The following is a 23,794-nucleotide window of genomic DNA, read 5'->3' as shown; positions in this document are numbered from 1 at the left end:
CCACACTTACCACACTCACACACCACACTCACTCACCACACTCGCCACACTCACCACACTCACACACCACACTCACACACCGCACTCACCACACCAGACTCACCACACTCACCACACTCACCCCACTCACACCACACTCACCACACTCACTCACCACACCCACACACCACACTCACCGCCCTCACACACCACACTCACCACACTCACCACACTCACACACCACACTCACCACACTCACTCACCACAGTCACACACCTCACTCACCACACTCACACACCACACTCACCACACTCACTCACCACACCCACACACCACACTCACCATACTCACACACCACACTCACCACACTCACCACACTCACACTCACTCACCACACTCACCACACTCACTCACCACACTCACCACACTCACACACCACACTCACACACCACACTCACCACACTCACTCACCACACTCACCACACTCACTCACCACACTCACCACACTCACTAACCACACTCACACACCACACTCACACACCACACTCACCACACTCACTCACCACACTCACCACACTCACTCACCACACCCACACACCACACTCACCACACTCACACACCACACTCACCACACTCACACTCACTCACCACACTCACACACCACACTCACCACACTCACTCACCACACTCACCACACTCACTCACCACACTCACCACACTCACTCACCACACTCAGCACACTCACTCACCACACACACTCGCCACACTCACACACCACACTCACCACACTCACTCACCACACTCACCACACTCACACACCACACTCACCACACTCACCACACTCACACACCACACTCACACACTCACACAGCACACTCACCACACTCACTCACCACACTCACACACCACACTGCAGGTCCACACACTTCAGCATCTCCCCTCGTGCTGGGCCCGTGACCTCTGCCCGTGGCCCATGAGCCGGCACTTTGGAGGCATCAGCGAGGGTTGGTGGATGGCAACACAGATGGGCTGTGACAATCCCTTCCTGTGTGCGTCGAGGAAGAGCCGTGCCCCTGCCTCGCCAGGATAATGCGGCACAGCAACAAATATAGACTCCACCTGCCCTGTCTGTATGTGATCGAGTGTTTCCCCCTCGCACTCGTGGGTTTAATCCGGGTGCTTCGGTTTCCTCCCACATGTAAAAAAAAAAAACCCATCATTAATCGTCTGATAAGACCTTCATCCCTAGAACACCGCAGAGCTTGGGAATTGTTGGGAATTGTTGTCTGCCTTGCTGCTGATCTGCGGTTCCTTCTCTCGCCTCTGAGTCGTTCTCTCTCTCTCTCTCTGTCTTTCTACGAGAGCGAGCGAATACTGCGCAGCGTGTTAGAAGTTGAAACTATTATTACTACTACTACCACCACTACCTGCCGCTCCACCTTGGAATTCCCTGCCATCGTTAACCGCACCCCACCGCCAAGTTCTACAAAGAACCTTGGCTCAATTCAAGAGACGCGTCAACTCTCTCAGCTTAACATGAGAGAGTGCTGTTTGTTGCTGGCCCACCTCGGCGCGCTCAACGACCGTGGCGTTTCGGCTGTTCGTGCCGTGGGGCTGAGGAAGCGGAGCTCGCGGGTGTGTGGGTGGGGGGAGGGGGGGCTTCGTTTCCCTGCATCTCGAGTTCCTTCCTGGCCGCTCAGTCGACACTGCCCCTCCAACTCACCTCGCCACCCCCTCCCCCCCCCCCCCCCACACACACTCCCCTCTCCAAGTCTCCACCACCCTCCCCCCCCCCCACACACACACACACACACCGAGCTTCTTAAAATAATAATAATAAAAAATAATAATTGTATTAGGGGGCAGCTGTTTTAAGGGAAGGCGAGCGGAACGCAGCGCCCAGAAAGCAGAGGGAGTGGCGAGCAGAGAGGGCTGAGTGGCCGAGGGAGCACGGCCCCGGCGTCCCGATGGAGCGATCACGGAACGGACCTGCGGAGAGACTCTGCGTCTGACGTGGCGGGTGCGCCGCTCGATTCGCGCTCCTCGGGAGAGGAGAGGGAAGGGAGCGACTTGACCAGACAAACCCCGCCGCTGGGTCCGTGAAGTCCTCTCGAGCGGCGACGCCGAATTTACGCCCAGGGGTCGCGGAATTCGCGGAACCTGCATTTGCGCAAAGCTTCGGAAGCCGCGCGCGGTTCTTGCGTAAAAAGAAAAGAAAAAAAAAGCAAACACAAACTTTACGCAATTCGCCGCAACTACTCGCGACCAGGGGCAGCACAGGGAAACGTGCGGCGAGCGAGCGTCTACAAAGAGCAGCTGGAACGGGGACTTCTGCTCTGCGAGAGGTTTCACCGCGGAACTCACCACGATGCTGGTGACGTGTTGGACGCTGTTCTTCTCGCTGGCGTGGTGCGGGGCGCTTGGTGCTGGAGCGTTTTCCTCGAGCCAATCGTCCGCTCGGGCACAGCAGCAGGAGCAGCTACAGCAGCAGCAGCAGCAGCTACAGCAGCAGGAGCAGCTACAGCAGCAACAGCTACAGCAGCAGGAGCAGCTACAGCAGCAGCAGCTACATCAGTCTCACAGTGATGCGACTCAGGTTGGACTCGATGCGCGCCTCCCTGTCGCTCACGCCGACTCAAGACAGCGCGGTGGACGCATCACGGGCCGTGCCATCGTCACCCCGGCGCTCCACCACCACCACCAGCAGCAGCAGCAGCAACATCATCATCCTGATCGCGACGAGAATGCGATTCACACGGGGAGGATGGACGAGCGCGACTCTTCCACGGGAGACGCGCACGACAAGGTGGCGACTGTGGTGTCACAAACCCAGCATCAGCCACAACATGGCCAGCAGCAGCAGCAGCAACAGCCTCATCGACAGCCGCTCCACCACCATCTCCTTCATCGTCATCAGCAGCAGCAGCAGCGACAGAGAGACACGGAGACTCCAGGGGGAACCGCCGCCGCCGCCGCCGCTGCTGCTGCTGGAGAGGCGGGCGGAGGGGCGCGGTCGCCCGGGATCATTTGGGAGGCTTCGGGGTTGGTTCAAGAGGAGGGGGGCTTCACCCGGACGTCTCGGCAGGCGCGCAACTCGAGAGGGCGGTAAGCGGCTGGGAGACACGGTCCACTCCAAACCAAGACTATGACCCCCCCTGGGTAGCCTTACCACACTTGTAGGGGCAAGTGCTGTAAGCGAGCACCTGTGAAGGCCGGCACGGGCGCACGAGGGGGTGGGTGGCCAGCACCACCTCTGGCCGCCTTTGTCTCCCGAGTGGCGATGTTTACTACACACCGCACCAGGTTGAGTCGACCTAGAGGAGGCGCGTGAGCGGTTCAGATAATCTTAAGCGGTGTTGGCCGTGAGCGGGGATCGAACTCGAGTCGCCAGGTTCGTAGCACAGCGCGCTAACCGCTGCGCCTCCGTTCCCCACTCAGCACACACACACACCTCCACCGTTAGACATGTCCACGCACAACCCTTTTGTCGCTCCACCGCAAGATGACGGCTTCTCCGCAGACAATTTATGTTTTGACCACACTTTTTCACACTCGTGAAGACGGCACACATATACGTGGGTGTCATAGAACTACTGTCCACGTGAAATCACCGCCATGTGCTGCCACTCAGAAATAAGCAAAACAGAAGCCCATCAGTGAGTCTCAAGACTGTTTTCAGGAGGGTCCTGCAACCGGGGCGGGGGGGTGGGGGGTGTTTGTCAAAATGTCTTCACAATCATGAGCGCCGCGCAAGTGCGAGAGGCGAATCGGAGTGCAACTCGCCAGAAATTCCGACGTGCGATACGATTGTAACAACGACGCAAAGGGTTTCGCGAACCCGCTCGCCGCACTGGTGGTGGTGTGGGGGGGTGGTGACTGCCAGGGCGGTGAAGCAGCTGCGGGATCTGGCAGAGGGTGGGGACGCTCTGGCGAGGGGGTGGTGGTGGTGGTGACATCAACGGCTTTGGCCACAATTACTTGTTGATTCCTGACCTCGCTGGCCCACTCTTGCAGCAGCCCAGGCTGGGGTGGAGAATCGCCGTTTCGCACCGATCCCTGCGCGATCCGTCAACCCTCGCGCCTCGAACAAGCGCCGTTTCACAGAGCGTGTGTGTGTGTCTGTATATATGTTGAACTTCTTTCGCACCGTACGTAGCCGACCGTGCTCGTCGGAGGTGCGAGCGCCAAGCGAGGCAGCCTATCGGTGACGATTATCTTCAGCGGTCCTTGGTCGACTCAGCCTCAAAATGCGAACCGGGCGTAGCGCTGTCGTGTGCCGTGCCGGCCTTCAGTAGCTGCCCGCTACTCGCTAACAGCACCCGCCCCCAATAACAGTCTGTTGATGCTATACGGTGTTTGTGTGTGTGTGTGGGGGGGGCATCTTTCTGTGCGCGCGCAGGAACTGGTGCGCCTACGTGCGGACCCGACTCTCGCCCACGGCGCTCGCCGACGGCAGCGAGACGTACGTGGGCAAGGCGACCCAGCAGTGCCCCTGGACGTACGGAGTGTGCGGCATCGTGTGAGTTGCACACCCCCCCCTTCCCCCCGCTTTGTCACGTGCGGTCAATCGACCCCCGTGTTGAATTCAGTTCGCGCGAGATATGTGCACGGTTCACCACTCGTTTCTGTCCGGCCAGACCGTCGTCGTGAACTGCGTAATGAGGGCGCCGCGGTGGCTAGGAGATGTTAACTACCTCGCCTGGTATACAGGAGGTCGTGGATTCGATCCCGATACTGACGCCTGCTGCTGCTGTATATTTGGAGTCTGCGTGTGCTCTCTGCCCCGTGGTCGCGTGGATTTTTGTCCGGGTCCTTCGGTTTTCCCCTCCACATTTTTTGAATCAACGTGGGTTTAGAGTATTTGGCTGCTATATATTTCCACGTGATGATAAGCCACATCGTTGAGCTATAATTTGTGGCCAGGTCGCTTCTGAAAAATAGTTAAATAGCTCAGTGGCCCTTACATGGTAAAATGAAACAAAAAAGTAGTTTTAGTGTATAGTTTGTATGCCATTTTTTTTCTTCTAAATATGGTACAGCTCTCCACTGCCCAGCGACAGAGCCAATCTGATCAAGTTGCGTCACGTCATGGGCAAATGCCCCATTTGAGATTTGGGTTATCAGCAACACAAACAAGGAGAATGAGGTAATGTTAAATAGCTCGAGTAAAACGTTCCCTATTTTTGTACGACGTTTCGCTGGAGACCATCACGACCAGCACCGTTAGGTGTTTTAAAAAAAAAAACCCCATCAGCTCTCGTAGGTTGCCGCTGTCGTGTTGCACACAGCACTCCGCGGCACGATGTACGACGGTTCGTGCCACCGTGCCTGGAGCTTGTTTCGGAACGCACGGTGGCAAGGCGAACGAGCCATCAAGGGCCCTTATTCGGGAAACGAAACAAACGAAAGAACAAGCTCCCCGGCACGCGGAGCGAAACGTCGGACACCACGCCGAACGACACGCGGCGCAACACCGAACTCGCATCGGGGAGCTCCTCCGTTCACCGGCAATTCGCATTCGCGCATCGCGCGCGAGGCACGGGTGCACGCCGCCGCCCCCGCCGCCACACGCGAGCTGAGCTCATCGACTCAATTCCCCGCGGTGGCGGTGGGGGGTCGTGTCGCCCCTCCTCGGCTGTCGTTCCGCCACCAGCCTCGTCCGACGGACAATTTGGCCACGGCCCGAGTCCGCTCGCTGTTGTCCGCACGGGATGTGCGGCGCTTGTGTTCGTCGTCTCACCCGGGAGTGCACGCGTGGCCGCGAGCGGTGATTTGCACAAGGGAATCGTGCTCGCGATGTCAGAGTGAGACAAAACAAAGACAAAGATCCCCTCTATAGCCTGTAACAGACTGTTGGGGCAAGTGCCGTTAGCGAGTAGCACCTATGAAGGCCGGCACGGCACACGAGGGGGTGGGTGGTCAGCACCACGCCCAGCCGCCTTTGTCTCCCCAGTGGCGATGTTTACTACACATCGCACCAGGTACTCATTTTAAGGCTGAGCCGACCTCGGGGAGCCCCAGGATCGGTTCAGATAATTGTCACCGGTGTTGGCCGTGAGCGGGAATCGAACTCCGGGTCGCCAGGTTCGTAATGCAGCGCGCTAACCGCTACGCAAAGATAAAGACAAAGATCCCCCGTATAGCCTTAGCAGACTGTATGGGCAAGTGCTGTTAGCGAGCAGCACCTATGAAGGCCGCAACCGTACACGAGGGGGTGGGTGGCCAGCACCACGCCCGACCGCCTTTGTCTCTACACTACCACCTACACACTACACACGCGCGAATAGCGGGAATTTATGCACGTGTTGTGTACACGTCTGTGAATATCACAACGTAAAGAAACCCGGTTGACTTGATGGCCCAACATTCCCCAATTCGTTCGGGCAGTCAATCGCCTCCTTATCACTCTTCTATCGCGACTACAATGTTTACTGTTGCCGTGAACTTCACCCCTTCATTCCTCCTGCACCACCCATTTTTTGAGGACTCCGCTCTACCAGCTTGACTGTTATATTATATCCTTAGTTCTTTCGGTAAAGTCACGTTGAAGGGAAAAAAACGTGACTTTACCGAAAGAACTAAGAATATGAATTACTGCAGTCACGAAAGCTTTAAATCAAAATTTAGCTTGACTGTTGTTTAATCTCATCCACCTCGTCTTCAACCACCACCACCACCGCCGCCACCACCACCACCACCGCCACACTGAAAGAACAAGAATATTAATCCCTGCAGTCACGAAAGCTTTAAATCAAAATTTAGCTTGACTGTTGTTTAATCTCATCCACCTCGTCTTCAACCACCACCACCGCCGCCACCGCCGCCACCACCACCACCACCGCCACACTGACTTTGGAGCTCCCTTCCCATCATTGATTGCTTTTCCCTCCCCCGCTGCCCCCCCCCCCCCCCGGATTGTTGCAGGTACCGCGTGATGCAGCGGCCGTCATACCGCGTCAAGCATCTCATCGTCACCTCTCTCGAGTGGCGCTGCTGCCCGGGACACGACGGCACCAACTGCGACCCCAAAGGTCGGGAGGCCACCGAGCGGCATTCCCTGCGGGGACTGAAGCGGCACACGCGGTGCTCATCTCTGGTTAAGCTGGTGGTGGACATTCCAACATTATTATGGCGGGGGACCAGATTATATATATGTTATTTTCCTGTACATCCTGTGCATACGGGAAACCAATGTTGACTTCTAAAGCGACACTCATTCGACCCCATGGCAATGTTGGCTGAGTAAAAAACCCTGGTCAGGATTTGAACCCGCGAACCCTTTGGATTGCGAGCCGCTAGCCCAGTGTTCTTCACTACATTTCAGAGGAGGGGCCCACATTCGCCGATGAGACATCATCAGCGTGTGAGGGCCGACACACGTTTGAAACCATTGTTGGGTTTGACAGCAGCACGACGATGATGATGATGATGATGGGGGGTGGGGGGTGTTGTCACGTGTCGTGTGTTGTCGGGGGCCGCACTAAAGGTCACCAGGAGTTGCCAGTGACCCGCGAGATTTGCAAAGAAGAATACTGCTCTAGCTCTGCCGCTGGGCCGTGTGGTCTGTCACAACAGCGGTCCCCAACATTTTTGGCACCAGGGACCGGTTTTTTCACGGACCGAGTGGGAGGGGTTCATCATTGGGTCTTTCCCCCTTTTCAAAGAAGCTCTCCAGCCACGTTTGTTTTTCTACTCCTTGTGGCTACTAGGGGGTTAGCTTGTGGGCTTACTCATTGTGGCTACTAGGGGGTTAGAGCTTGTGGGCTTACTCCTTGTGGCTACTAGGGGGTTAGAGCTTGTGGGCTTACTCATTGTGGCTACTAGGGGTTAGAGCTTGTGGGCTTACTCCTTGTGGCTACTAGGGGGTTAGCTTGTGGGCTTACTCATTGTGGCTACTAGGGGTTAGAGCTTGTGGGCTTACTCCTTGTGGCTACTAGGGGTTAGCTTGTGGGCTTACTCCTTGTGACTACTAGGGGTTAGAGCTTGTGGGCTTACTCATTGTGGCTACTAGGGGTTAGAGCTTGTGGGCTTACTCCTTGTGGCTACTAGGGGTTAGAGCTTGTGGGCTTACTCATTGGCTACTAGGGGTTAGAGCTTGTGGGCTTACTCCTTGTGGCTACTAGGGGTTAGCTTGTGGGCTTACTCCTTGTGGCTACTAGGGGTTAGAGCTTGTGGGCTTACTCCTTGTGGCTACTAGGGGTTAGCTTGTGGGCTTACTCCTTGTGGCTACTAGGGGTTAGAGCTTGTGGGCTTACTCCATGTGGCTACTAGGGGTTAGAGCTTGTGGGCTTACTCATTGTGGCTACTAGGGGTTAGCTTGTGTGGCTTACTCCTTGTGGCTACTAGGGGTTAGCTTGTGGGCTTACTCCATGTGGCTACTAGGGGTTAGAGCTTGTGGGCTTACTCATTGTGGCTACTAGGGGTTAGAGCTTGTGGGCTTACTCATTGTGGCTACTAGGGGTTAGAGCTTGTGGGCTTACTCCTTGTGGCTACTAGGGGTTAGAGCTTGTGGGCTTACTCATTGGCTACTAGGGGTTAGAGCTTGTGGGCTTACTCCTTGTGGCTACTAGGGGTTAGCTTGTGGGCTTACTCCTTGTGGCTACTAGGGGTTAGAGCTTGTGGGCTTACTCCTTGTGGCTACTAGGGGTTAGCTTGTGGGCTTACTCCTTGTGGCTACTAGGGGTTAGAGCTTGTGGGCTTACTCCATGTGGCTACTAGGGGTTAGAGCTTGTGGGCTTACTCATTGTGGCTACTAGGGGTTAGCTTGTGTGGCTTACTCCTTGTGGCTACTAGGGGTTAGCTTGTGGGCTTACTCCATGTGGCTACTAGGGGTTAGAGCTTGTGGGCTTACTCATTGTGGCTACTAGGGGTTAGAGCTTGTGGGCTTACTCATTGTGGCTACTAGGAGTTAGAGCTTGTGGGCTTACTCATTGTGGCTACTAGGGGTTAGAGCTTGTGGGCTTACTCATTGTGGCTACTAGGGGTTAGCTTGTGGGCTTACTCATTGTGGCTACTAGGGGTTAGAGCTTGTGGGCTTACTCCATGTGGCTACTAGGGGTTAGAGCTTGTGGGCTTACTCATTGTGGCTACTAGGGGTTAGCTTGTGGGCTTACTCCTTGTGGCTACTAGGGGTTAGAGCTTGTGGGCTTACTCATTGTGGCTACTAGGGGGTTAGCTTGTGGGCTTACTCCTTGTGGCTACTAGGGGTTAGATCTTGTGGACTTACTCAGTGGCTACTAGGGGTTAGAGCTTGTGGGCTTACTCCTTGTGGCTACTAGGGGTTAGAGCTTGTGGGCTTACTCATTGTGGCTACTAGGGGTTAGAGCTTGTGGGCTTACTCATTGTGGCTACTAGGGGTTAGAGCTTGTGGGCTTACTCATTGTGGCTACTAGGGGTTAGCTTGTGGGGTTACTCCTTGTGGCTACTAGGGGTTAGAGCTTGTGGGCTTACTCATTGTGGCTACTAGGGGGTTAGCTTGTGGGCTTACTCCTTGTGGCTACTAGGGGTTAGATCTTGTGGACTTACTCAGTGGCTACTAGGGGTTAGAGCTTGTGGGCTTACTCATTGTGGCTACTAGGGGTTAGAGCTTGTGGGCTTACTCCTTGTGGCTACTAGGGGTTAGAGCTTGTGGGCTTACTCATTGTGGCTACTAGGGGTTAGAGCTTGTGGGCTTACTCCTTGTGGCTACTAGGGGTTAGAGCTTGTGGGCTTACTCATTGTGGCTACTAGGGGTTAGAGCTTGTGGGCTTACTCCATGTGGCTACTAGGGGTTAGAGCTTGTGGGCTTACTCCTTGTGGCTACTAGGGGCTAGAGCTTGTGGGCTTACTCCTTGTGGCTACTAGGGGTTAGATCTTGTGGGCTTACTTATTGTGGCTACTAGGGGTTAGCTTGTGGGCTTACTCCTTGTGGCTACTAGGGGTTAGATCTTGTGGGCTTACTCAGTGGCTACTAGGGGTTAGAGCTTGTGGGCTTACTCCTTGTGGCTACTAGGGGTTAGAGCTTGTGGGCTTACTCCTTGTGGCTACTAGGGGTTAGCTTGTGGGCTTACTCATTGTGGCTACTAGGGGTCAGCTTGTGGGCTTACCAAAACTGTGACTGAGACGAGTTGCGCAGTGCGGGAAAGAGGCACAGACGGAAGTGGTAAATAATAAAATAATGGGGGTGGGCCACGCGTGGACTCACCGCTCTCACCTCCTGCTGCTGTGCGGCCCGGTTCCTAACAGGTCACGGACTGGTACCGGTCCGCGGCCCGGGGGTTGGAGACTCCTGTGTTACACTCTCACATGTTATATATAATATATACATACACACGTTAATGTAATTATACATCCTCACTGAGTCTCAAGACTATTTTTAAGGAGGGTAACTGCTACATTGCGGTTTTTGGCCAATTGCATCATTCAATGTTGTGTATGTGGGATGATGCAGAGAGAACGCCGGATAGGGGCAGAGAGACACTGAGTTGATTATCTCAGCCGCTAAGGCCCCACTGAGCTCAGCGGCTCTGTTACGAGGGCGGCCACGGGCCCAAACCTCCGGCAGGCACTGTGCCTGGGGTCTACGAAAACGAAAGGTCTCTGCGATAACAAAAATTGTGAGCGTGTTTTTTTGTCGGTTAGTTAGTTTCTCAATCCGCTTGTCCCGGATGAGCCTCGCGGTGGCAGCATCTTTTTTTAGTTTGTATGATAAAATGTATATATATAAAACCAAGAGATCTTCTTGAATAAATATATTTATATATAGCAAAAAGGATAGGCATAGTGTACATACAAAGAGGCAGAGTCGTGTCATTCGGTTTTTGTTTTCACAAGGTGAAACATGTACAACGGAAATTAGCTTTTCGATATTTTTTTTTCATTGCAAAATGAGCAACAACATTTTTAAAAAACGGTGTTGTTCGCACAATCTCATTCTCAATAGAGAGCGGAGTGACACTGGCGGTAGTAACGTGGGCAGCAGTACCAACGTAGAAAGTTATCCCTGCACAGCCTACGAAACAGAAGTGCCTAGGGCGTACAATAACTTTACTCCGATCCTAAATGTAGGGTGGGAACGTCCGAAACAACACGATAAACAACAACAACAACTGTTTACTACTATTATGTATTTATTTTTATTTTACCAGGTAAGGCCCACTGAGTTAGCGTATGTAGCTCTTTTTCAGAAGCGACCTGGCCACAAATGATAGCTCAACGAAGTGGCTTTATCACGTGGACATTTATTGCAGCCAAATACTCTAGATGCACGTTGATTCTAAATGTGGAGGGGAAAACCGGAGAAAAATCCACGCTACCACGGGGAGAGAGACACGCAGCAGGCGTCAGGGTCTGGATCGAACCCTCTCTTTCACAAGCGACCTGGCCATCACAAATGATAGCTCAACGAAAGTGATTTATCATCACGTGGACATTTATAGCAGTAGCCACATACTCTGAACGCGTGATGTTGATTATAAATGTGGAGGGAAAACCCGGAGGACCTGGAGAAAAATCCACGCGACCACGGGGAGAGAGAGAGAGAGACAGTGTGAACTCCAAATATACAGCAGCAGGCGTCAGGGTCTGGATCGAACCCACGACCTCCTGTAGACCAGGCGAGGTAGTTAACATCTCATAGCCACCGTGATGATGATGAGAGAGAGAGACACGCACATTCCAAATATACAGCAGCAAGCGTCAGGGTCTGGATCGAACCCACGACCTCCTGCATACCAGGCGAGGTAGTTAACATCTCGCGCACGTGGTGTCCACATTTAAACATTCGTTTCACGAGACGCGGCAAGATGTACTGCAAAGACGATCGGTGCTACGGTGACCGCCCGCCTCCCTGTGAACCAGCGCACGTGTTGTGTGTGTTGTGTGTGTGTTGTGTGTGTGTTGTGTGTGTATTGTGTGTGTTGTGTGTGTGTTGTGTATGTTGTCTGTGTGTTGTCTGTGTGTTGTGTGTGTGTTGTGTGTGTTGTGTGTGTTGTGTGTGTGTTGTGTGTGTTGTCTGTGTATTGTGTGTGTTGTCTGTGTGTTGTCTGTGTGTTGTCTGTGTGGTGTGTGTGTATTGTGTGTGTTGTGTGTGTGTTGTGTATGTTGTCTGTGTGTTGTGTGTGTTGTGTGTGTGTTGTGTGTGTTGTGTGTGTTGTGTGCGCAGGGCCGTTTGGGTTCGTGCAGGGCACTCCGCTTGACTCGAAAGATTCCGCCATCCCCTCGCCTCCACTCAACGATGAAAAGAGTGAGTGTTTGTGTGTATGTATGTGTGTATGTATGTGTGTGTCTTCTTAGTTCTTTCGGCAAAGTCACGTAGAATGTGGATAAAATAATAATAATAAAATAAAAATTATCGCGACGTTTCGGGGGCAACACAATTTCCGTCTTCAGGTCTTCAGGTGGGACAGTCACAGCAAGATCGCTGATCAAGTGTGATCAGCGATCTTGCTGTGACTGTCCAACCTGAAGACGGAAGCTTGTGTTGCCCCCGAAACGTCGTGAGAATATTTATTTTTATTTTATTTTTATTATTATTTTATCCCCATTCTACGTGGTGACTTTACCGAAAGAACCAAGAAGATGAATCCCTGCAGTCACGAAAGCTTTAAATCGAAATGTGTGTGTGTTTGTATGTCGACTCAGCCTCAAATAAGTACCGAGTGTGATGTGTAAACATTGCCCCTAGGGAGACAAAGGCGGCCAGGCGTGATGCTGGCCACCCACCCCTACGTCTGTTAAGGCTATATGGGGGGTACGGTGGGGGGGGGGTCTTTATCTTTGTAGTGACATCTCGAGTTGAGTTCTAGTGCGTCGTAGTAACGGCCTTCATGAGTTATCGCTGACAGCACTTGCCCCAAAACCTCTCTGAAGGCTACACGGGGATCTTTGTCTTCGTCTAAGGGTCGTGGTGGGGGCCACGTAGCACCCCCCCCCCCCCCCACGCAACGTGGGACAAGCAGCACCCTTGGTAGTTGCTCGCGAATGACACTGGCCCAGACAATGTGTGAAGTCTGTACGGGGGATCTCTGTACATATATATATCTATTTTTGTTGGTATGTGTTTTAGCCATGCACGTACGACGATGACGAGATCACTTTGGCAGACGAGAACGCGCGGCGCGCGCGATTTTGCCCGTCGCCCCGATCAATCGGCTCAACCCACAGCATCTGCAGCCTCTCGGCCGGTGACATTTCTCCAGACGGCCCTCATCCATCTCCACGTGCGCGTGCCCTCGACGCGCACGTGTCCCTGGCACGGGTCGGCGTGGAGATGTCACCCTCACTGAGTGGCAGCTGCTGTTGTGTGTTTTGTGTGCTGGCTATCATCGTGGGGAGCGGCGGCGAAGCGGTGAGCGCACCGCGCGGCGAACCCGGCCACCCGAGTTCGATTCCTGGCCACGGCCGACACCGGTGACGATGATCTGAATCGGTTCTGGGCCGCCCCTAGGTCGACTCGGCCTCAAATTGAGAAACCTGGTGCGGTGTGTGAGCATCGTCACTGGGGAGACAAAGGTGGCCGTGCGTGGTGCTGGCCACCCACCCCCATCGTGTGCCGTGCCGGCCTACACACTGTAGGTGCCACTCGCTGACAGCAACTCGCCACAACAGTCTCCTCCTGTACGAGGCTATACGGGGGATCTTTGTCCTTGTAGGCTATCATAGCCACTCAGGGTCGCTTCATGGTCGTGATGAACAACATTCGTGGCTATTTGTAACTGAACCTTTGCTTGGGCATCCCCAAGGTCGACTCAGCCTTAAACTGCCACGGTGATTGAGTGTCTGGAGTGCAGCCGGCAGGCACTGCCGAGGTTGGTACCTGTCCCAAGGCAGTGCTACTGGGAGTTCCGTGTTCGTACGAGGGCGACCTTTCTCTCCACTGTTGAGGGTAGCGGTCGGGGGAGAGAGGATGTTTAGTTTATTTGATTGATTCCGACTGCAATGCGGACCATTGTCTTGGCAGCAAACGGCAATGTACACACGGCAAAACGTGTCCCACGTGAAGAACACACGCTACCACAGGTCAAACTTGCGTCAAGTCACATTCTCGTCTAAATACGTTGATGTCGGTTGCGCGGACAATCATCGTCACAGTGTCGCGTTCCACAATTCACACGCGTTTCAATGTCAGGCGGCTGTACCTGTTAAGTTCGGTCCACAATCGAGGGTTTTTTTGAGGTTAGATCGCGTAAATATCAACGTGTCGTTAACCCACCATCACCCGACACAGCGAATTAGTAGTAATGCTTCTCACGTGAACGGAAAGTGCCAATTAGTTACCACCTCATCACACCGGTATATGTATAATTAACTACTTTCGCACCGTACGTAGCCAACCGTGTTAACGACACATTTATATTTACGTGATCTAACAAAAAATAAAGTTCTTATGAATACTGGTCCCGAAGCGTGTTAAACTGAAGTTCAGTCCAAGTTCTCTCTCTCTCTCTCTGGTATAGATTCTTTACACGTGCACTTCAGTTTGGCATTCTTGCTCCTTGCTAGACGCCTCTCTCTGCCAAGTGCTCAGACGTGATCTCCAAGTGAAATGGAGAGACAAGGATGAGGAACAGATGGACCAACAATCAGCCAAAAATCCGAGGCGTCATATTTACTGTAAAACAAAAAAAAACATCGCTTGGGGAGGACACGTCATAGCTAGAATAGGAACGATGGCCAAATGAACGAGAATGATAATGAATTGTTTGCCAAAGGAGGGAATTCAACCGAGAGGATGAGCTACCACAGACGCGCAGGTAGTGCGATGGATTGTGGCGCAGCAAGACCCGCGGGGGATGTCGCCAGAGTGCGGAGGCCTTCGCCCGCCAGTGGATAGAGATTGTCTAATGAGATACAATGGTGATGTTGCATGAACTAAATGATGATGCCATGACGACGGTGAAGGCGATGACGACGACGACGATGATGATGATGATGATGATCGCGTTGCCCACAGACCGGCCCGGGCGCCACGACGGGATCAATAACCTGGAGAAGCACCTGGTACACCTGGCCCAGCTCCAGCGTGACGTGGCCAACGTGTCCGGTGCCCTGGGCGACGTGCGTGGCAGCCTGCGTGCCCTCGAGGATAGGGTGGCCGTGCCCCGACCAGGTGAGCGGTTGCTGGGGTTTATTTTTTCTTATCCCCCCCCCCCCTCCGCTCCACTCGGTGTGTACGTGTGTACGTTGAACTTCTTACGCACCGTACCTAGCCAACCGTGCCAATCGGAGGTGCGGGTTGTGTCAGAATATTTTTTGTTATTTCCAATGGAGACATAGACGTAAAGTAGAATTATTAATATTGGGGGTCGCGGTGCGAGGGACAGGACAATAAACTGAACATCAAAAACCAGTTCTCAAGGAATCAGTATTCAATCAGGATGATTTAAAAGTGGCAGGCTCCCAGTGGCTTCCTAATATCCACCGTGGCGGGGCTGGCGAAGGACGTGGATCTGACGTGGCGCCGGGTTGCACGGCGCAACGTTCGGCGGTTCGCTGCACGCGTTAGGAGCTTCTTCGGTCGCACATCGAGCCAGACATCGCGAAAATGTGCAACCACGAAAACCTGCAGCCAGAAAAACCTGCATCGGTGAAAACATGCAACCGTGAAAACATGCAACCGTGAAAACATGCAACCGTGAAAACATGCAACAGTGAAAACATGCAACCGTGAAAATCTACAACCGCGAAAACATGCAATAGTGAAAACATGAACCGTGAAAACATGCAACCGTGAAAACATGCAACAGCAAAAACATGTAACCGTGAAAACATGCAACCGTCAAAACATGCAACAGTGAAAACTCTGCGAAGTAGAATTACTGTTGGCCAAAGTGACGTATTTTACTTGTCCATACCTCCCGAGATGGTTAAAAAAGACATAAGCGGTATCAATTCGTTTATTATTTGTCTAAACAGGCAAAGTCCGGACACGTTTCAACCTTCTGAGTCTCATTAGCTTAGTGTGGCCTGTTAAGTGATTGCTACTGGCTTGCCCGATGTTCCAGGCACGGACCTTACACGAGCACAGTGGGGCTTGTGGAGCGTCAGGTGTTCTAGACAAACGGGGGTCACGGGTCAGACTTTGTGAGCTATGTAGCTCTTTTCCAGAAGCGACCTGGCTATCACAAATGATAGCTAAACGAAGTTGGCATATCGCGTGAACATTTACAGCGGCCAAATACTCTAAACGCGTGACGTTGATTCTAAATGTGGAGGGAAAAACCGGAGGAACCGGATAAAAATGAACATGACCACGAGGAGAGGAACACTGCAAACTCCAAATATACAGGCGAGGTAGTTAACATCTCGCCACAAACAAAGACCAACGAGACACAATGCGGGAAGAGCCTCGCTTACTGGACTGGCTTGCCAGTGCAGTGCAGCAACGTTGAGTAAACACAACTTTGTGTGGCCCACAGGAGTGAATTGTTCCTTTGTGAGCACGCGGTGTACAGGTGGCTCATGGATGCGGTGGACGTATTCCCGACACGGTGAATGCGGGGTGGGGGGCGAATGTTTACTTTCGTTCCGAATTTGGCAAAATCCGAGGCGGATGTCTCCATCGTCAAACAACGAGGGGGAAAACGCCACCCGGCCCGTCACGTGACGCGGTGTGAGCGGCGAACGTGGCCGCGTTCCCAATGCCTCGCCCGGACAACTCCGCTAAATTCCTCCCCGTACTTTTATAGAATAACCCCGCACACCGGAGTGCGCCCTCACCCAGTGACGACTCTACTTATCGAACTGCTTTTTGTGTTTAGTTTGTTGTCCATCGAACAAAGACGGTCACTGTGTCGTGCTCTTCCAGATGCGCTTCTGCGGTCCGTCTGGAACGCTCTTCCCTCCGATATTAGGACGATACTGTAGCCATGCATTTTTCAATCATCTAGATTGAAAACTCATTTATTTAGAACTCCTTTTTGTGTTTCGTTTCTTGTCGTTCCCCTGCACCTCCGATTGGCGCGGTTGGCTACTTACGGCGCGAAAGAAGTTCAACGTACGTACAACATATTCTTAGCTCTTTCGGTAAAGTCACGTTGAAGGGAAACAATAAAATAATAAAATATATATACAAATTCTCACGACGTTTCGACCATAACACAAACGGTCGTCATCAGGTGTGTCGGTTTGCATTAATAATACAAAAACAATAAAAATTCTCACGACGTTTCGACCATAACACAAACGGTCGTCATCAGGTGTGTCGGTTTGCAAACTCACTCAATCAACCGACACACCTGATGACGACCGTTTGTGTTATGGTCGAAACGTCGTGAGAATTTTTATTGTTTTTATATATATATTATTATTTTATTTTTTCCTTTCAACGTGACTTTACCGAAAGAGCTAAGAATATGAATTACTGCAGTCATGAAAGCTTTAAATCAAAATTTGTACGTACAACATATAACTGAATGGATACCGCTTCATTTTGTTTTAGATAACAGTATCTGAGCACAGGGTCAAAATGCACAAAACTCCAAGCAGCCAGCAACAAACAGCACTGTCCAAGGTGTAATATATCATAATACAACGCTTTCTTTGGATCGAGTAAGGCTGTAAGAACTCGGGATTTGAAGCGATGTGGGAGGGTGAAGAAGCGGCAAGAGAAGTGTTGTGACCTGCAGTGTTGTGACTTGCAGTGTTGTGAGTGTGTGGGTGAGTGAATGGGTGAGTGAGTGGGTGATTGAGTGAGTTGTTGGGACCTGCAGTGTTGTGACCTGCAGTGTTGTGAGTGTGTGGGTGAGTGAGTGAATGGGTGAGTGAGTGGATGATTGAGTGTTTGGGTGAGTGAATGGGTGAGTGAGTGGGTGAGTGAGTGGATGATCGAGTGAGTGTTTGGCTGAGTGAATGGGTGAGTGAGTGGGTGATTGAGTGAGTTGTTGTGACCTGCAGTATTGTGAGTGTGTGGGTGAGTGAATGGGTGAGTGAGTGGATAATTGAGTGAGTGTTTGGGTGAGTGAATGGGTGAGTGAGTGGGTGATTGAGTGAGTTGTTGTGACCTGCAGTGTTGTGACCTGCAGTGTTGTGAGTGTGTGGGTGAGTGAATGGGTGAGTGAGTGGATGATTGAGTGAGTGTTTGGGTGAGTGAATGGGTGAATGAGTGGGTGATTGAGTGAGTTGTTGTGACCTGCAGTGTGGTGCTTGAACACAGGGTGAATGAGACAAATCTGGTAGACTTTAACATGGGCGAAGTAATCAATAGTTATGGGGCCAGTTACTACAATAGTAGCGATAGAAGAATGATACGGAGGCAGCTGACCACTTCGTGGAACGAGGCATCAATCAGTGAGTACTGAATTTCATTCAACCTAACTGCTTTGGTAAATTATTTTTCTCCAAGTCCTCCGGGTTTTCCCTCCATATTTATAAATATATGCATTTAGAGGATGTATGTTAAACTTCTTTCGCACTGTAGGTAGCCAACCCCGCTAATTGGAGGTGCAATTTGGCTGCAAATAACTCCGCTAATCGGAGAATATTTGGCTCCTATACATTTTCACGTGATGAGCCACTCCGTTGAGCTATCATTTGTGGCCAGGTCGCCTCTCAAAAAAGCGCTACATAGCTCAGTGTGCCTTACCTGGTATAATATTAATAATAATAATGAATAATAAGGTAGGGTGCGCTGTGGAGGTGGGGCGTGGGGACTGAAGGGAGACTCAACGAGTCGCCAATCGCCGTGCCGCTCTCGCCCCGCTCCCCCTTCGTTCGCACCCCGGACGCAGACGCCACCTCCAACAGGATCTCCGAGGACGACGTGACGGAGCTGGTGAAGAAGCTGGTCCAGCAGCAGATGGCTGAGCTGCACCGGGCCCTGTACGAGCCCGTGCGCCGAATCGCCTCCACCGTGGCAGGTCTGGCCAAGGACGTGGAGCTGAGCCGGCGCGATGCCGCGGTCCTCAACGGCAGCGTGGCCGACGCGGCGAGGGCGTGCGGGGAGGCGCTTCTCCTGGCGCGGGGTAACGAGCGCTCCATCGCGGAGCTGGCGAGCTCCGAGCTCCACGTGGGGAGCCAGAGCCCGCCCCCGGGCGCGATCGGGAACCACGGAGTCGCGGAGGAGGAGGGGGACGAGGAGAAGGGCGAGGACGCGGCCGAGCGCGTGCGGGAGGAGCTCGAGCGCCTGCGGCACAGCGTCGTGGCGGACTTCTCCCGGCAGCTCGGGGATCTCCGCGAGGACGTCCGCGGCCGCATCGAGGCCCTGGGCGCGTCCGTGGCGGACGCGGAGCGGCGACAGCAGTGGCAGCAGGCGGCGCTGCGGAAGCTCCTCGACGCGCCGCCTCCTCCGCCTCCGCCGCCTCCGCCGGAGTCGCCCCCGACGGCGGGGCCCGGCCACGCGGCGCCGACGGGGGATTGGCACGGCGTGAGGGAGACGATGGCCATCCACGCGGCGCTCATCAACGACACGAGCGAGCGCGTGTGGGAGCTCGCGCAGCTGCTGCGCCAGTGGCGGCAGGAGGAGGAGGAGGAGGAGGCGGCGGCGTGCGGGATGCCGTGCACGGAGCTCGTGGCGTCGGCGCGGGACGCACAGCGGCTGGCCCACGGCGCTCGCGATGCGGAGGAGAGGCTCGACGGCCTGCAGCGGCTGCTGCGCGCGAACCTGTCATCCACCGAGGAGGGGCTGCGGCAAGCGACGGGCGCCGTGCGGGACCTGTACAGGGAGACCGGGGAGCTGCGCCTGGCCCTGAGCGAACTCCAGCAGCAGCAGCTGCAGCAGCTGCAGCAGCTGCAGCAGCAACAGCAGCAGCAGCAGTCGAACACGGACGCGCCGCGCGCTCGGGCCGACACGCCGGACCCGGACACGCGGCCTCCTCCCGGGCACTCGGACGAACGCCTCGACGCTTCCTCGTCCACCCTGGACGAGCTGGCGGGCGACGTCGCCGCCCTCAAGCTCTCCCACGACGACCTCCTCGCCCGTGTCCAGCAAGAGTCGCGGGCGCAGGCGCTGCACGTGCAGGAGCTGCACGACGCGCTGGCGGCGCGCATGGAGGGCGGCGCGCGGAAGGCCGGCGCCCGCCTGGACGTGCTGGCGGCACGCGGGGAGGCGATGGCGCACGACCACGGCAAGCTCGAGCGCCACGTGGAGCGCCTCTACAACTCCAGCGTGGATACCCTGCTGCACGTGAGCAGCCTTGGCCAGCGCCTCGACGACCTCAACAGTTCGTTCAACACGCTGCTGGAGGACACGCTGCGCCACACGCTGGTGCTCGAGGCCATGGGGGCTTTCGACGAGTCCGATTACGACGACGACGACGACGACGACGACGACGGCGACGACGGCGACGATGGATACGGAGCTCCCAAACGAAGCATCAACCTCCTGGAGCTCAACAAAGGGGTGCTGGCGGCCTCGGACTCGGCGCTCCGCAATGGCAAGGCGCTGGACCAGATGGTCACGCAGGTGCGCAACCTCAAGCAGCAGCTGGACGACAGGGTGGCCAACCTGGAGCGGCGCTTCCTGAGCGGCGGGGCAGGAGGCGTGGGAGGCTCCGGCGGGGACGGGGACGGCTCGGGAGACGCGGCCAGAGACGGATCCCTCGGGGTGGAGGTCGCGAGGCTGCGCGACCTCGAGGTGGCCGCCAGGGAGTCGCGGCAACAGCGGCGCTTCCTCGAGGAGAAGCTACGGGACCTGGAAAGCAGCTGCTGCGGCGGCGGCGGCGGCGGCGGCGGCGGAGACTCGTCCTCTTCCATCACCATCGGAGACGTCCTGGAAGAGTTCAGGCAGGAGGTTGAGCACAACATCACGTCGGTGCGCCTCACGCTGGAGGCCATCCCGCTGGATGAGGTGCGCCGCGAGCTGATCGCCGAGGTGAGCGAGCGCGTGAACGCCGCCCTCCTCGACGCAAGGCGGGGGAAGGGCGCCGGCCGACGCCGCCAGCGCAAGAAGGGAAAGGGCCCCGGACGCGGGCCGGGAGCCGGCGGGAGCGGCGGGAGCGGCGGCGACGACGAGGAGGAGGCCGACGACGATGACGACGATGCCGGTGGTGGCGGTGGCGGTGGTGTCGGCGGCGAGGATTTTGCTGGAGCAGGGGCGTACAGGGAGCTGGCGGGAGACGAGGACGCGGAGAGCCACCTGGAGAGGAGGAAGCGCAGGGACGCGTGAGCGAGCCCAGAGGGCGGGGCCGACTCAGGGACCCGCGTTGAAGGCAGCACGACCCAGAAGCAAAACACCAGCGGCTCTTCTCTTGTAGCTCCACGCCCGGCCCCGCCGGTGTGCCGGACCATCCCACGCCAGCTTGAAGCTTTTTTTGTATCAGTCATCTCCTGCGTCGTGTCCACTGACTGTGGTGGACTCGTTTCGTTTATACGACCCTTCTGAAATGATAAATGCAAATCCTAACACATTTGCGGAAAGAGTTCCTTTGACATATAAAATAAAAAAAATCATCTAAAAAAGATTGGATTTTAATAATGAATGTGGAGCAAAAAAAAAAGTTATTTTAAAGTTGCTTTCGGGAGCGTCGCGAATTATCGTTTTGTGTCATCGCTGGAATGTGACTGCCATTCCCTTCCTTTTACAAATCATCTGGTGCTGCTTCTGTTGCGTTGCGCATGGTGCACAAGCATAAACAACATTCATCAATAACACTGCGGCCTTAAAATAAAAAAAAAATATTGATAGGTTCCATTCCGGGCAATGGACCTTCTTCATAGCACATGGAAAAAAATAAAAATAAACTTTTTTTTCTTCCAGGTAAGGCCCACTGAGTTATAAAGCTCTCTTTCAGAAGGCACCTGCCCACAAATGATAGCTCAACGAAGCGGCTTATCACGTGGAAATGTATAGCAGCCAAATACTCTAAATGCACATTGATTAAAAATGTGGAGTGAAAATCTGGAGGACCCAGAGAAAAATCCACGAGACCACCAGGAGAACACGCAGGCTCCAAATGTACAGCAGCAGCAGGCGTCAGGGTGCAGATCGAACCAACAACCTCCTGCATACCTGGCGAGGTAGCTAACATCTCGCCAACGTGGTCGCGAGATGCCAGAGAGAGACAGAGAGGGTAATTACGGTTTCAGAGTGCACTTAACACCATGGGACCTGATAAGAATTAAATTGTTTTATTTGCTTTCTAACGACCCGTGTTTGAATTGGCATGTGAATAGTTAGACAAACAGTGGCTATTGAGTTGTACCAGTTAAACCCATTCGAAAATCACAAAAGGTCGCTGCGGTGGATATACGAGAAGCTTGCTACGGCTCTGCTTACGGAAGCCAAGGGGCGCCCAGCAAAGGCGTGCAAGTGGTTACCAGTGGTTACCAGATAAGAGCTGTTGGTGTGTATGTTGAACTTTTTTCGCACCGTACGCAGCCGACCACACTCATCGGAGGTGTGGAGCAAGGGCAACAAACTAAACACAAATAGCAGTTATAAAGAAATAAAATTTCAATCTGGATGATTTAAAAGTGCATAGCTCCAGTGGCTTCCTAATGTGGGAAGGAAGAGCGTTCCAGACGACCACAGAAGCAGCGCATCTGAAAGCGAGCGATGCGGGAACCATCCTTGTCCGATGACTAGCCAAAGGCCGCCGGCTGAGAGGCTGATCGGAGTGCGCGTGATGGGTTCATGCTCCTTGTCGAGATCAGCGAGGTGTTGTGGTTCATTTGTGGCGAGCACCTTGTGTGTCATGGGCGCAGCCTTCGTGTATTTTGTTTAATTTACGGAAGAACCGGGACCGCAACTTTTACCCCTGAGATCGGCGCGGGATGACCGTTGCGTTTCACGCGGACAATGGCGTGGCGCTGTATGGAGAAGGGCATTCAATCAGCAGTGGATTGATCATGGTTGGTGATGATGGAGAAGAGTGGGTCGGGGGCCGCGAGGCCTCGTGAGAATTCATGATTACACGGCCTCATTAGAATCCAGCAGAGAATAAAGCAAGCTTTGAGAATTCATCATCACACGCTGTCATTAGAATCCAGCGGGGAATAAAGCAAGCTGGAGAATACCAATGTGATCGTGATGTATTTTAAAAAAAGTAAATCTTATTTTTTCTTCAATTTTTTTTTATATATAATGGAAGCGAACACCGTGGAGTATTGTATAGCTAAATATAGCCTTAAGTGTGAAGATATACCTCTTGTGCTAACGTTAAGCTCCTTTAATTGCCAAATACTATATGGCTAATGTAATTCATAATAAGTATTCGGTGATAGAGCGTGTGGGTGCAAACTCGATTCGAGTTGTGTACCCTCCACCATCCGACAAATCTTGTTGTCACCTGAAAAAATGTGCGGAACAGTTTTTGTTCTTCAACAATTCACATGCCTGTTTAAACAAATATCTCATCAGGAAACATTTTAAAACGTAACTCTCATGAGTCCCCATGGTGTTCAGTGCAGTATCCAGCGCTCATGAACTCTCTCTGGCCTCCCTATATGCGATGAAATAGGGCCATTGCCTGAAACGTTGCCTATCATGTTTTTTTTTATTTTAAGGCCAAAGTGTCTGTTGTTGTAACTTTATAACCCACCCCTAGTGGGCATGTGTGAAAAAAGAGCCTCATAGCTCGCATTTCTCCAGGATAAGTCAAGATTCTGATTCTGTTATTGACTAATCGTTTGATTTTTTTCCCCCTTTGAAAATTCAAACCCAAATTCAATTGGCACATTTGTCCAGCTGATAACTGGATTTGTTCGGCTGTGTCTGATTAACTTTGCGCCAACATGATCGAACCCAAAACACTTCATGTCGGTCGTGAACGCCTACACTGTGCATATGAAATTGTCTCATGTACATTTGTCCGAATATTGTTGTTTTTGTTGCATTGTGTGTACACGCGTGTTTTACCACGAGTGTTTCCCTAATAAATAAATTCGAGTTGTACCGTAA

The 23,794-nt window shown here is 53.4% G+C and overlaps 1 protein-coding gene and 1 long non-coding RNA gene across 2 annotated transcripts in view; one reads left to right on the top strand and one right to left on the bottom strand.

Moving 5' to 3' along the window:
* LOC142924097 (uncharacterized) overlaps positions 1–2,456 on the bottom strand; it is a 21,851-nt gene extending 19,395 nt beyond the window's left edge. The window contains exon 1 of the long non-coding RNA XR_012941249.1: positions 2,344–2,456. This is a non-coding gene — a long non-coding RNA (uncharacterized LOC142924097). The remainder of the gene's footprint in view (positions 1–2,343) is intronic.
* On the top strand, positions 1,797–23,794 carry LOC116940169 (uncharacterized). Its single transcript, XM_032949524.2, has 6 exons — positions 1,797–3,084; positions 4,379–4,498; positions 6,904–7,010; positions 12,122–12,202; positions 14,912–15,067; positions 18,687–23,794. Exons 1-6 carry the CDS (start codon positions 2,348–2,350, stop codon positions 21,059–21,061), a joined length of 3,576 nt encoding a protein of 1,191 aa, XP_032805415.1. The 5' UTR covers positions 1,797–2,347; the 3' UTR covers positions 21,062–23,794.

Source organism: Petromyzon marinus, chromosome 8 (genome assembly GCF_048934315.1).
Source record: "Petromyzon marinus isolate PM22_M1 ecotype Great Lakes invasive population chromosome 8, UKy_Petmar_22M1.pri1.0, whole genome shotgun sequence".
In the NCBI taxonomy this organism is placed as follows: domain Eukaryota; kingdom Metazoa; phylum Chordata; class Hyperoartia; order Petromyzontiformes; family Petromyzontidae; genus Petromyzon; species Petromyzon marinus.
The sequence above is the reverse complement of the archived record's forward strand: the minus strand, read 5'-3'. Positions and strand labels throughout refer to the sequence as shown.